We start from the raw sequence: 14,945 nt of genomic DNA, 5'->3' as shown, positions 1-14,945 counted from the left end.
TTACTAGAAAAGACAGAACTAGGCTAACATAAGTCGAAGCAAGCAATACGAGAAGTGGCTCTAAGGTCGGCTTGAGTAACTACCACTGAAGGCTAACACTCGAGCGCTGACATGCTGGCTGCCTCCTGCTTAAATATTCCAGGACTCACCATTGGTGAATGGAACACACCTGTCTCACCGCCCGTGCTCTCCAGCGCCCTCTAGAAAACCAAACACAAACAATACAAAACACAGAGATCTCCAACCCCAACAAGCTTGTGTAAGAGTGGCAAGGAGCAATGTTAAAAATACCCATAAGAGGTCCTGTTTGAAGTCTAATACAAGCTATTGTGACCGAGTGTGGTCACTATTGGGAGTGTGGGACATATGAGATCCCCATCAAAACCATTTCAGGGAAGAGACTTGGACATCGGTGACGACATGTGACAGCAGTGACAGCATCTATAGTGCAGAGCTGGAGGCTGAAGCTTGGTAGGTGGTGCTGCAACTCAGGAGGGGAGCATGACATTGTGCAAGTTATAAAGTAAGAATTTCTAAGCCTGATGGCATGGGGCTAAGACATGGACTGAGGTAAAAACAGTTGCTGTGGTGGAGGGGGACTGTGAGGTGAAGTAAGGACTGAAATAGCTGGGGGCCACAGCATAGAAAAGACCAAATTTGAGCCCCACAAAAGTGACTCCCATTCCTGTTTTCCCAGCAACAAGAGAGATGGCAGTATCTTGACATTTTTATAGAAGCATTTCTGTTCAAGCTTCAATGACCACTCAACCTGCAATGTGGTGATTTCTGCTGGGTTCAATTGGTCAGATCCATTTGTCATAAGTTTGCATAAGATACCCAAGCGGAGGCAGGTAGGAGTAAGGTAAAGAAGGTATTTAATAATAAAATTCACACACTGAAAGTCTAAGGGCATCAAGAAGAAGCATGCCAGGTGGCAACAAGAAACTGTTGCAACAGGCAACCTGACAATGGGCTGAAAGAATAGGGACTGAAACAATAGGAAAGTACTGTATATATGCTGGGAGGGGTACAGGTGCACTGGTGCTCTCCATCCACTCTGTTCGAGTTTGAGCAATTTTGCAAAAAAAAAAAAGTTCCTAGATGCGCAAAGCTGGAAGAACATTACCTCTAAAGACATGCAGCTGTAATTTGAGTAAAAAAAGGTTTTGGAGCACGGCACACTGTTCCGACTTTTATTTGCAAAAACAAATCCCTTCTACTTCACAATTATACATTATATTGTGATGTTCTCTTAAAAAAAAATCCAAATAAAATACATTAGACCATGTGATGGTAATGCGACAAATATGAAAATTTGATCTGAATACTTTTTCAAAGCACTGTAGATATATGCATATTGTGAATTATGAAATGCCTCTGTGCCGCAGCCAGTTTTTGAAAGAATCTTGGATCTCTACGTTAATGCTCATTAAGGTAAAGAAAGTATATAAGCTGTGGGCTATCCGTCGTAAGCTAACGGAAGGTTTCTTCTTTGATCTGAAAGTTGCAAATTGGGCCTGAGTGAAAAAAGGAAAACTCAACATAACAAAAATATATGTAGGTTTACAATAAAATTATGCTTAGAAATAATGTTCATGTATGAGCCCTCAATGACCTCTTTATGAAGGCGGGGTGTGGCATATGTGAGGTGAGTGCTGTTCTTATTTGTCCTGTCTTACACATCTATAGAAGACTTGTTGAAGTAATCAGATTAGTCAGGTGAGGCCTTGCTAAACTGATCGGCTGCACGCAAGCCTCTTAGCGACATGCCTGACAGCACTGTTAGAGATCACTCCAAAGCAAGGTCGTACATTCAGCCAGCTGAGTAGAGGTAGCAACTCTGCACCATACTGCCAGGAGGTGGTCAGCACCTATGATTCATTAGGTGCTCTTTCAACAGACATATCTTACCTGCTAATATGAGATTGCTTGCAAAACTATTAATAAGTTTGAATGGCTCTCACAAAATGTTTATAGTCTGCAGTAAACGTTTTCATCTACCTTAATTAACACTATACTTAAGAGGATCTGTGGGAGAAGCCACAGAGAAACAAAAGCCTTTTCTGTGACCAAACTTAATTATTCAGGTGAATTAATCTAGCAGACTCTAACAATGACATCACTCCCTCCTTGTAGGATCACAGGATCAAGCTAGAAGTCTTTCCTGAAAGCCATTCCAGAGTGTAATTTAAGATGAGTAATCCTTAGCCTATCAAGAGACCTTTTTATCAATGTCCACACACACTACACTGGTTGCAGAGAGCTAGGATTTTCAAACTTATGAACAAAAACATTTATTTAAAAAAATGAGATATTATGTTTCACTGCATGCCACATCACATCTTCATTTAAAACCCTCTACGAGCTTTACTGGTGAGAGTTTTGTAAAAGCTGCTTTATTATACTTGCAGTATTTGAGTCTTTGTGTTCAGATACACTAATACACTATAGCCACTTTAGCAGACTTTGGTTTAAGTTGTACCTACTGTATGCTGCCACCTTTTGAACAAGCAGTGCAAGTGCACCCCAATTCTTTCAGGCTTAAGAGGCCCAGTGAATTAACTGACTCACCATCCCAGTCTGTTCAAATGATAAATTGCTCTGAAGTAGAACATCATTATAGAAAAATTATTTTTAACAAGATGTTTTTAAAAATAATTTTTCTGGGCACTTAGACAAAGGACGCAGAAATCCACACCCAAAAGGCGGCAGATGCTCAGCATCAATAAAGGTTTGACCTTGAACCTTGACTTGAAGGAACTAAAAATACTTGCACACTGCTGGACTCCCTTCTAGGCTCATTCATCTGTAGCACCAAGGTGTTGTTTCAATCACTCAGCTCTTTATCAGATATCTTATATCAAACCAGATCGGACTGCAAAAATATTCATACCCCGTGACCCTTTCATTTATTTTGTTGTGTTAAAACATTAAGCTTTAGTGTATTTTATTGAGGTTTGTGATAGACCAAGAAAAAGTAAGGACACATGGTTTTCATAATTTTCTAAAAGTTTAAAGAATATAGATATGCATATGTTTACTCTGATACCCCTAAATAAAGAAGAACAAAAGAAGAAGGGACACTAAAGATGAGGAGCCTGAGAGAGTTGAGCACAGCCAACAGGTTTAAGTGGACTCCATTTTGTCAGGCAATAAATAATTTGACAAAATGCCTAGAAATTCACCCCCTTTTTTTGGGAGAGACTGAAAGTGGAGGTAATCATCCCCACTGATGAGGGAACAAGAGCCAATTGATTTCACTGTGGAAGTTCTTACCGAAAGATCTAATGTTAAACATTGCAACATAAGGTACAGTGCCTTGCGAAAGTACTCGCGCCCTTGAACTGGTCAACCTCTTGCCACAGTTCAGGCTTCAAACATAAAGATATAAAATTCTAATTTTTTGTGTAGAATCAACAACAAGTGGGACACAATCGTGAAGTGGAATGAAATTTATTGTGTGTCAAACTTTTTTAACAAATAAAAAACTGAAAAGTGGGGCTTGCAATATTATTTGGCCCCCTTGCATTAATACTTTGTAGCGCCACCCTTTGCTGCAATTACAGCTGCAAGTCGCTTGGGGTATGTCTCTATCAGTTTTGCTCATCGAGAGACTGAGATTCTTGCCCATTCTTCCTTGTAAAACAGCTGGAGCTCAGTGAGGTTGGATGGAGAGCGTTCGTGAACAGCAGTCTTCAGCGCTTTCCACAGATTCTCGATTGTATTCAGGTCTGGACTTTGACTAGGCCATTCCAACACCTGGATACGTTTATTTGTGAACTATTCCATTGTAGATTTGGCTTTATGTTTTGGATCATTGTCTTGTTGGAAGATAAACCTCCGTCCCAGTCTCAGGTCTCTTGCAGACTCCAACAGGTTTTCTTCCAGAATGGTCCTGTATTTGGCCCCATCCATCTTCCCATCAATTGTGACCATCTTCCCTGTCCCTGCTGATGAAAAGCAGGCCCAAACCATGATGCTGCCACCACCATGTTTGACAGTGGGGATGGTGTGTTCAGGGTGGTGAGCTGTGTTGCTTTTATGCCAAACATATCATTTTGCATTGTGGTCAAACAGTTTGATTTTGGTTTCATTTGACCAGAGCACCTTCTTCCACATGTTTGGTGTGTCTCCCAGGTGGCTTGTGGCAAACTTTAAACGAGACTTTTTATGGATATCTTTGAGAAATGGCTTTCTTCTTGCCACTCTTCCATAAAGGCCAGATTTGGGCAGTGTACGACTGATTGTTGTCCTATGGACAGACTCTCCCACCTCAGCTGTAGATCTCTGCAGTTCATCCAGAGTGATCATGGGCCTCTTGTCTGCATCTCTGATCAGTCTTCTCCTTGTTCGAGATGAAAGTTTAGAGGGACGGCCGGGTCTTGGTAGATTTGCAGTGGTCTGATACTCCTTCCATTTCAATATGATTGCTTGCACAGTGCTCCTTGGGATGTTTAAAGCTTGGGAAATCTGTTTGTATCCAAATCCGGTTTTAAACTTCTCCACAACAGTATCTCGGACCTGCCTGGTGTGTTCCTTGGTCTTCATGATGCTCTCTGCGCTTTGAACAGAACCCCGAGACTATCACAGAGCAGGTGCATTTATACGGAGACTTGATTACACACAGGTGGATTCTATTTATCATCATCAGTCATTTGGGACAACATTGGATCATTCAGAGATCCTCACTGAACGTCTGGAGTGAGTTTTGTGATGGAAATTCTTGCAGTAAGTATTCCAAAGTGTATGACCTTTGGGTTACCTCACTCCAGTGAACATCTGTGTTAGAGGAGGAAGCTGTAAAAGCCATTATCAGAAGTTTAATGGTTGAGGACATTTGTTACGGTGATGCCTCGGGGAGAGTAGATGGTTGTTCCTAGGTAACCTTCTCACCTCTGAACCCGAGAAGGGTCTGGGGTCGTAAAACACAGACTCTTTGAAGTTGAGATAACACTGTCATGTTCTGGTATAAATACTATGTGTAAATGTTGTTCGGGGCTCTGTTTCACTGACTAACCACAGTGTCAGGGTCTTCAAACGCTGAATGCCTTTGAATAAAACTTATAAAGACAAAGTCCGGATTTTCTCTTGTTCTGAGTCAACTTCTACCCACTTTGATAAGAAAATTCCACAACAGTTTGCTGCACTGAAAGTAAAGGGGGCCGAATAATATTGCACGACCCACTTTTCAGTTTTTTATTTGTTAAAAAAGTTTTACTGAAAATAAACTAAACTAAACTTTTGCATAAGGGATAAACTTAAAACTGTACAGGTCTCATTCAGCTTTCAGGGGGTTATTTTTGGGAGGCCGGTGGGGGCGCATTTGCACGGTGTGGGCCTTGTGCACGTCTTTTGTTTTGGGTGTGGTGGAGTGCATCTTGTGCCTGCGCATGGGAGGCTGGCGGGTTGTGCTCGGCCTGGTGCAGTTGATCGGCCTGGGTGCGGGTACCTGGCTGGCATGGACGCATGTTTACTTTCTATATATACAGTGCTGTGCAAAAGTTTTAGGCAGGTGTGAAAAAATGTTGTAAACAAAGAATACTTCCAGAAATATAAATCATGGTTGTTTATTTTTACAAAATGTTAAGTGAGCGAACCCAAACATACAGCCAAAGTCATTAAGAACTATCTTCAGCAAGAAGAACAACAAGAATTACTGGAAGTGATGGCATAGCCCCCACAGAGCCCTGATCTCAACATCATCGAGTGTGTCTGAGATTACATGAAGAGATAGAAGGATGTGAGAAAGCTTACATTCACAAATTATTCACATCCACAGAAGATCTGTGGTTAGTTCTCCAAGATGTTTAAAACAACCTACCAGCCGAGTTCCTTCAGAAACTGTGTGCAAGTGTACCTAGAAGAAACAACTAAAGGAACTAGGAGTGAAGGGAGAGAAAACAAATGGACCTTTAGTGGTTTCTTTTCTATTACTTGTTATGGTTTTCTTATGATTATGACTATTATGTTTGTTGTTTTTCTAGTTCCCTTGTCTTCCTTGTAGTTTCTACTTTAGTTTCCCACTCAGTATATCTGTGTTTATTTATGTTTTGGTATTTGTTCACCTGCGCTCTTTGTTTAATAGTTTATTTTCTCTGTTCCTCCTCGTCCTGGTTCCCTTTCTGTGGTTTAGGTTTGTTTATTTACAGTCAGGGTTCCTTTATGGGTTCTTTGTTAATTATTAGGTTTTGGTGTTTCTTCTATTCCCTTTAGTTTCTCAGTTTGCTTTAGTTAATGATTATTCTAGGTTCTTATGTTTCTTTTTGTTTATTATCTTCGTCCATAGTTTTGCTTTGATCGGTTTTCCCTGAGTTTTGTTATTTATAGTTTTGTTTTTGTGGTCAGGTTCCTTTGGTTTTATGTTATTGCCTAGCTTCCCTCATGTTCCCTTTGTATCCTAGTTCGGTCACCTTAGCAACCATCCAGATTCCCTCAGTTCTCTATAGCCTGGTCCACACCTGTTTTCCATTCTCATCTGATTACCTGCCTCAGTATCTCATTGGTCCATACTCCACTTCCCTCTGTTCATTAGCTCTCTGTTTTTGTTTGTTCTTCGCTGGTTCCTTGGTTCGTTCACCTATCCTCGTCTAAAGCTTTGACTACTATGTTCATGCAGAGTCAACTCTGTAAGTTTTTGGAGTTTCGACTTGTGTTTTTGTGCCTGCAGTGATTTTAGCCATGTCCTTGCTACGTTTGGAAAACCTTTTGAACTTATCTTTGAATAAAAGAAGAAGACTCCTTTAAACATGCAGCTGCCGAGCTCTTGCCTGTGCTTTGGTCAACCTCAGAACGCGAAACAAAACAAAAATGACAACATGATTTATCAGACAAACAGAGTTTCATGATAAACAGTTTTTTTCCCATCTTTGGGTTACAGGACTGGACTTGGATGTTTGCCATTTGAGCTATCACTGGTGTTGTCACTCTGGGATGTAATCAGAGGCATTATCACAGTTTGTCAACGTACAGACATTCCCTCTAAATGAGAGTAGGACTGTTTCTGCTGAAATGAAAAGCTGATAGATTGTAACAACAGCAGAGACTTATCAGCTTTCAGAAGTACAGTGCCACATTCACATTTCTGTTCGTGTCTTTATCGACACTCGATGATTGCTGGTTTTGTTTAGGCCTTTTGTGATTAGACAACACCCCATGCTGTTTTAAAGGTGCAATTAACAGATTCTAATTGTGAACATAGTCAAATACAACTCAGCATGTGTAAGGTGCCGTATAATGAATCTTAATGTAGAATGTTTGAACATTTTGTTAATTTGTTTAACTGTTGCAGCCACAGGATGCTCTTGGGCCAGCTCACCTTCTCAAAATCCACTTTCTGTGGCAGTAAACTCACCATATCAATAATCATCCCTCTACAGCAACCTTCTGGAAAAGGATTTAGAGGGGTGGAGAAATGTGGGGAGGAGCACAGCAAATAATTATCATATCTTCTAGTATAAAAAGGAAGAAAGCCCCTTCTGAACACTTCCACAGTCTGCTACAGAAAAATGCTGCTGGCTCAGGAGCTCTACTGCAAGACATCACTGACTGACACTCTGGCGCTCTTTGGGGGACTAACGGTGGCTGTCTGCCTGCTGAAATTCACCTGGAAATGTTGGTGTGGATTGAGACAGTTTGTCTTATCAGAGCAGTGGCAGGTGGATTTGCGTGCATATGGACAATGGGCAGGTAAGGAATGAGGAAACACTTTGTGAAAATCATGTGCAAAAGCCTCTTTTAACGCACAAAATTTTTGATTCCAACATCAGTTAGTGTGTTATCATTTTGTACACGGAGGGAGGGTGATCTAAAAAAGGAAATAACATAAATAACTTTATTATCGCCATAAGTCCTACAAAGTGTATTTATCTGTTCTGTTCTTCATGTAGTTGTTACTGGTGCCACGTCTGGCATTGGTAGAGCTTATGCCACTGAGGTGAGTCTGCATTTTCATTTCACAAACATTAGATTTCAGTTTTTAAACCAGATTTAATGTGTTGTTTGAAATATGATTAAAACATTACGGTTATGTCTTGATGTGAAGTTATTTAAGACAGGATCTACATATATTTCGTGGTAGAATCTTGTCTAAGCTAAAGCAGCTTCAAGAACTGTCTGTTTGCATGTCTTCTTCCAGTTGGCAAGAAGAGGTCTGGATGTTGTTTTATTAGGAAGATCTGATAACAAGCTCCGAATGGTTGCCAGGGAAATCAGTAAGTCAACCAGAGATGATGCAAATGTCCTCTGTTGTTGTCCACATAGTCAATAGATACATGTGATTTTTCTAAAAGCAGCTATAGAGCTGAAACGTTTAACACACTTGCTGTCTGCCTTAGAAAATGAGTACGGACGAAGAACTCACACCATCCAAGTGGACTTCACAGAGGGTGGCAGCATCTACTCATCCATAGCAAAGGAGCTCCAAGGCCTGCAGATAGGGATTCTGGGTAATACAGGAAAAGCACAGTCAAAAGTCTTTTTTTTTTATTGCATCATGTTTAAACATTAAAAATATTACACATTTTGAATTTTTGCTTTTTTAAGTTGAACTCATTATATAAAAGTTTTATATTTTATATTTCCAGAAACCATATACAGGTCCTTCTCAAAATATTAGCATATTGTGATAAAGTTCATTATTTTCCATAATGTCATGATGAAAATTTAACATTCATATATTTTAGATTCATTGCACACTAACTGAAATATTTCAGGTCTTTTATTGTCTTAATACGGATGATTTTGGCATACAGCTCATAAAAACCCAAAATTCCTATCTCACAAAATTAGCATATCATTAAAAGGGTCTCTAAACGAGCTATGAACCTAATCATCTGAATCAACGAGTTAACTCTAAACACCTGCAAAAGATTCCTGAGGCCTTTAAAACTCCCAGCCTGGTTCATCACTCAAAACCCCAATCATGGGTAAGACTGCCGACCTGACTGCTGTCCAGAAGGCCACTATTGACACCCTCAAGCAAGAGGGTAAGACACAGAAAGACATTTCTGAACGAATAGGCTGTTCCCAGAGTGCTGTATCAAGGCACCTCAGTGGGAAGTCTGTGGGAAGGAAAAAGTGTGGCAGAAAACGCTGCACAACGAGAAGAGGTGACCGGACTCTGAGGAAGATTGTGGAGAAGGGCCGATTCCAGACCTTGGGGGACCTGCGGAAGCAGTGGACTGAGTCTGGAGTAGAAACATCCAGAGCCACTGTGCACAGGTGTGTGCAGGAAATGGGCTACAGGTGCCGCATTCCCCAGGTCAAGCCACTTTTGAACCAGAAACAGCGGCAGAAGCACCTGACCTGGGCTACAGAGAAGCAGCACTGGACTGTTGCTCAGTGGTCCAAAGTACTTTTTTCGGATGAAAGCAAATTCTGCATGTCATTCGGAAATCAAGGTGCCAGAGTCTGGAGGAAGACTGGGGAGAAGGAAATGCCAAAATGCCAGAAGTCCAGTGTCAAGTACCCACAGTCAGTGATGGTCTGGGGTGCCGTGTCAGCTGCTGGTGTTGGTCCACTGTGTTTTATCAAGGGCAGGATCATTGCAGCTAGCTATCAGGAGATTTTGGAGCACTTCATGCTTCCATCTGCTGAAAAGCTTTATGGAGATGAAGGTTTCATTTTTCAGCACGACCTGGCACCTGCTCACAGTGACAAAACCACTGGTAAATGGTTTACTGACCATGGTATCACTGTGCTCAATTGGCCTGCCAACTCTCCTGACCTGAACCCCATAGAGAATCTGTGGGATATTGTGAAGAGAACGTTGAGAGACTCAAGACCCAACACTCTGGATGAGCTAAAGGCCGCTATCGAAGCATCCTGGGCCTCCATAAGACCTCAGTGCCACAGGCTGATTGCCTCCATGCCACGCCGCATTGAAGCAGTCATTTCTGCAAAAGGATTCCCGACCAAGTATTGAGTGCATAACTGTACATGATTATTTGAAGGTTGACGTTTTTTGTATTAAAAACACTTTTCTTTTATTGGTCGGATGAAATATGCTAATTTTGTGAGATAGGAATTTTGGGTTTTCATGAGCTGTATGCCACAATCATCCGTATTAAGACAATAAAAGACCTGAAATATTTCAGTTAGTGTGCAATAAATCTAAAATATATGACTGTTAAATTTTCATCATGACATTATGGAAAATAATGAACTTTATCACAATATGCTAATATTTTGAGAAGGACCTGTATATGCAGCATTAACATAATCAATCCAGTGTCATGTTGTTGTGACATTTCCAGAACAGCATGCTTAAATTAATTATTTCATGTAATACCGTTAACTTTTTCCTCACCTTAACCAAACAAACTAGGTGGAAACATGCACAAAATTAAATTGGAATGAAAAAAAACAGACAAAACACAAGACTTACTAAAGAATACAACTATTCGTTGAAAGGAAAATGTGGGAAGAAAACTATAATTAGGCACGCCAATGTTTCTTGTAAAATTTTTTTAATATGCTTATGTTAAAAAAACTGCATCTATGTAGTTTAAGGAAAACAACTGTTATTATTAGCTATTATTAGTATAAGGACAAAAAACTGAGAAACAGCATATCTGCATAGCACCTTACTAGCAAGGTGCCAGGCAAGTTGGGTGGCAAGCGAGGGCAGGTGCTTTGGCATGCTAATTCCTGACTGCATAATCTGGCTTAAGGGATATGGAATGTCACCTCACTAATGGGTGAGAAGCCAGAGCTGTTGTGTAAGCTTGAGCAGTACCAGCAAGAAACAGCTGGACTCTGTCCTCCTCTGGAGTTGCCCAGGAAGAGAGGCATTGGGTAGGGATGAAGATGTTCACATGCCCCCGGCTGAGTGCCTTGATTTTAGGGTTTTCTGAGCAAGAAGGTCACCTCTTAACAACTTCAGATTACAAGAGGGTAGGTTCCAACCACTGTCTTGTCTTCGTACCGAACAGCAGTTCAGATTAACTAGCCTTCTTGAAGTCTGTGGATGATGTCCTGGAAAAGGGATTCAATGATGTATGGAATTGGTGGGTCCTACTGCCACCTACTGGCCAGTTCAAAAGTTGGTTACCATGGAGACTGGACAATAGCTGGTGGAGAGGCTTTCACCACCAGACATCACACTGATTACTTACATTGATTACTTACACATCAAGAGATGTAACATGTGCTGCTTATTTCCATGGTCCATCTGAATCTCAAACAACTAAAGATAGATGTTTGACTCAAAGAATGCTTCAGCCTTGAGAAACACCATTTTGTTATACGTCTAATATATAGTTTCTGCCTGTAACTTTATAATATAATTGACAGATAGTGTTTATTAACAGGTGTTCTTTTATCATAAATCACATAGTTAACAACGTTGGAATGACCTGCACTGATCATTTTGCCTATTTTCTGGAAACACCAGATGCCGAACAGGTAATGTATTTGAAATATCCCTGTTTGAGAAGTAGACACTAGATGATGCTGTTATGTATTCTCTGACCTAATTTCTATGTATTCCGAACAGAAAATCACTCAGATCATCAACTGCAACACACTGTCGGTAACCCAGGTGAGACATCCGTGTCAACATACAATCTGAATTTGTCATATCTTTACATTTACTTGTTCACTGTACTACATATAAAGACAGAAATATTATGTTGATACAATGCAGATGACAAGGTTGGTTCTTCCTGGCATGGTGGACAGGTACCCACAGACACATTATTTATCACTGATATCCCGGTAATTGGGTTGAAAAAAAGAAATGGGTCAATTTATAAACATTTGGGTTTCATCTCATTGCCAGAGGCACAGGATTAATCATCAATATCTCTTCTGAAATGGGGGTCCGTCCACATCCATTGCTGGCTCTTTATTCGGCTACCAAGGTAATGTGTGGTGTTTATTTTCACACATTTATTTAAACCCATCCTATCCTGCTCATCTAATCATTTTTTCTATACTTTTTGGCAGATTTTTGTAACATATTTCTCCCGGTGTTTGCATGCTGAGTACAAGTCAATGGGAATCACTGTCCAGGTAACAAACAACTTTCTTAGATTTTAATGGGCAAAAAAGGTGAATATCAATATCAGGTGTTATATAGATGGCTCATTTCTAAGCCTTGTTTTCATAAATAATAGCATATCCTCCACTAAAATAGCTGCCATGGAAACCAGAAACATTGACAAGTGATTCCCAAAGAGGATAAGCGGGTTTAAGAAGATTTTCTGAGGATGGTCTTTTGAAGCAGATGTTAACAACAGCAGAGATGATTTTGCTGAGGAGAAGAGGGGCAACACAGCTTCCCATGAAAATCATATAAAGAAGCTAGCATGGAAAATCAAAATCCAATTCTATTCCAAAAGCCTTTCTGGGAAATTCATAAGACTGTGGCCCCACCTGGACCAGTATGGAAACTTTTGTAAGAATGTATCTGTAGATGCAATTACAATATAAACGTTACATTTTTTGTATTTTTATAGATTTTAACAGAACAATGCATGTGATGTTACTAGTCCAGGTGCATCTCAGTAAAATAGAATGTTATCAAAAAGTACACTTGTTTCAGTGATTCAGTGCAAGTAAAACTTTCATGTTATAATTGATTTGATATATTGGTTTATTTCTTAGTTAAAATAGGGATTTGTGTTTTCTGTCAGCAGGCACTGAAAACTTTAACATTTGTAGCCTAAGCTAATTGGCAATACTATATAGATTCCTTACTTATTATTATGACTTACAGCTAATGTAACCCAAAAAATCCGTTTCTCAGAAAATCAGAATATGACATCTTATGTCATATTCTGATATATTCAGAATATGACATAAGAGCAAATAAAAAGTATTTTAATTCAGAAATGTTAGGGCCATATTATGACCTAAACAATTATGCAAGAAGACTGGTGACTTGTAGCAGACAGCCATTTTAAGCACCACAAGGAGGATAAAGCCACAAAAGGTCATAACTGAAGAACCTGGCTGTTCACAGATTGCTGTAAACAAGCATATCAATGGGAAGTTGAGTAGAAGGAAAATGTGTAGCAGAAAAGATGAGGAACAGGGATAACTGCAGCCTTTTAGAGGATTGTGAAGCAAAGACCAATTAAAAGTTTGAGGCAGAGTCACAAGGTGTGGACTGATAGTAAAGTGAGTGCTTCAAGAGCTTAATCTTGTAATCAAGACCAATTAACCCAAGACCAAGTCAAGAAAAAGACCAGAGAATATCAAGACCAAGATTTAGAAGAAGGCGAGACAAAGTCCAAGATGAAGACCAAATTAATGCAAGATCATTTTCAAGACCATTGCTGTAATCATTATAATGTAGTTGCTGCAAATGATTAAAGAATGTGGGTTTGGAAGCTCATTACCAAACTAACCTATAATGGTACTCCAGACAAACTGGTTGCACTGGTGCAACTAAGACCAGGCAGGAGGTGGAGGACTTGACTCTGTGTTCTTCCGTTCTGTGTTGTAAAGAAAGGAAACCATTCATATACTTGCACCGGAAATGATTTGTCCTCCTGTTTTCTCATCCTTCTCATTTTCTCATCATCAGCACCTAAGGGTACAGATGACGGTGTCGAACTTTTTAAAAGTTAAAACTGTGTGCTTTTGAATGCAGCCAGGGGTTATAGACGAAGTTGGAGTAAAAGGACTATGAAGCTGTGGTCTTGAGAAGAAAATAGCAAGTACAGCACATCCATGACTGACACAAGACTGAGCAAAAAGTAAACAAGAGATTACACCAAGACTTTGAAAATGCAGTCTCAAGACAGGTTTTGAGCTTTATATTAATTTATATCAATTGCATTTTGTATATGAGTCGTGTTTTGAACTTTTGGTGCAGCACTAATAAGAATAGTTCTCAGGTAGAGCAGAAAATGATTTCCGTAAAAAAAACATCAGTCATCACAGCGTTTCTAAAAATGAATAAATTTAATATTTTGATCGATTTCCTTTAAGCAATGATTTATTTTCCAATAAGCTGAACAAAAATACATCTTATAAAAAGAATCTTGGCCTTTGTTGTTTGTTTCCTGTATTGCCATATCTAATTTCAGTGTTACTGTCTTCTCAGTGTGTCGCCCCACTCATGGTGTCCACCAACATGACACACAACATGCAAGACAACTGTTTGGTTAAGAGTGCTTCGGGGTTCGCCTATGAGGCTGTGAACACTGTGGGTCACTCCAGCTACACCAGCGGCTGTCTGTCACATGCACTGCAGGTCAGAACAGAGCAGTGATGAGCCATGATTTGTTTCAGTGTTCATACTATCCCCTGCTACGTCTTCACATCTCTTTGTTTGTCCAACATCCTACAGAGTGCAGCTCTCTCGCTCCTCCTGCCAGACTGGCTTCGGATGTCGACATTTCTCATCAGGGTGTTGAAAAGCCTTCCAAATACAAAAACCTGTCGGAGAAAAGCATCTCAGAGAAAGGAGTGGTTTACTGTGACGAAAGAGTAGTCAAGTTTTTAATTTTTAATGTTTAAAAGATGACTGAAATGACTGTTGACTTTTTGTTGCCAAATGTAAACATTATAAACACTTCACTTCAACTCTACTCTTTTTACAGGCAGCATACTAAAAATATGTAAAGACAGATGTATTATAAACATTTATTTATTTACAGATTAGATTTAGTAAATTAGTAAATTAAAGCATAACTAAGAACTTGATTTATTTTAGTAATTAAATTCAAAAAGTGAACCAAGATTACGCGAGTGATAATGTCAAACATTTATTTCTGTTAAGTTTGATTCTTATGGCTCACAGCCAATAAAGCTCAAAATGCTTTTCTATAGAAAGACAGAATATTAACTAAGACCAATAAAAAGGATTTTTAATGCAGAAATGTCAGCCTACTGAAGAATATTCTCATGTGCTGTACAGTATACACACTTAGTAGTTAGTCAAAGATCCTTTTGCATGAATTATCATTGCAGCGTCTTATTGAGGGGACCAGCCT

The 14,945-nt window shown here is 39.7% G+C and overlaps 1 protein-coding gene across 4 annotated transcripts; it reads left to right on the top strand.

The window, feature by feature from the left end:
• The first annotated feature begins 6,550 nt into the window (after positions 1–6,550).
• hsd20b2 (hydroxysteroid (20-beta) dehydrogenase 2) lies at positions 6,551–14,692 on the top strand. Of its 4 annotated transcripts, XM_047379638.1 has the most exons (13): positions 6,567–6,626; positions 7,289–7,413; positions 7,492–7,686; positions 7,887–7,933; positions 8,135–8,210; positions 8,334–8,444; positions 11,336–11,403; positions 11,495–11,539; positions 11,621–11,679; positions 11,780–11,861; positions 11,947–12,012; positions 14,054–14,203; positions 14,300–14,692. In XM_047379638.1, the coding sequence occupies exons 2-13, from the start codon at positions 7,296–7,298 to the stop codon at positions 14,441–14,443; spliced, it is 1,161 nt and encodes a 386-aa protein (XP_047235594.1). In that variant the 5' UTR covers positions 6,567–6,626; positions 7,289–7,295; the 3' UTR covers positions 14,444–14,692. The 4 variants fall into 4 exon arrangements, with proteins under 4 accessions (XP_047235595.1, XP_047235594.1, XP_047235593.1 ...); XM_047379639.1 differs by lacking the exon at positions 7,289–7,413 and having other exon boundaries at positions 6,551–6,626; XM_047379637.1 differs by lacking the exon at positions 6,567–6,626 and having other exon boundaries at positions 6,651–7,413; positions 11,645–11,679.
• Positions 14,693–14,945: the final 253 nt, after the last annotated feature.

The sequence above is a fragment of the Girardinichthys multiradiatus genome, chromosome 11 (assembly GCF_021462225.1).
Source record: "Girardinichthys multiradiatus isolate DD_20200921_A chromosome 11, DD_fGirMul_XY1, whole genome shotgun sequence".
Classification (NCBI taxonomy): Eukaryota; Metazoa; Chordata; class Actinopteri; order Cyprinodontiformes; family Goodeidae; genus Girardinichthys; species Girardinichthys multiradiatus.
This window is presented reverse-complemented; position numbering and strand designations above follow the sequence as displayed.

Bases quoted from the DNA above. Each gene is read 5' to 3' on its own strand.
- hsd20b2 (XM_047379636.1), top strand. From the start codon at position 7,251: ATGTTTGAACATTTTGTTAATTTGTTTAACTGTTGCAGCCACAGGATG. The intron at 8,445-11,335 runs GTAATACAGGAA...TAAATCACATAG, and splicing joins CCTGCAGATAGGGATTCTGG to TTAACAACGTTGGAATGACC. The intron at 11,540-11,620 runs GTGAGACATCCG...ATATAAAGACAG, and splicing joins ACACACTGTCGGTAACCCAG to AAATATTATGTTGATACAAT.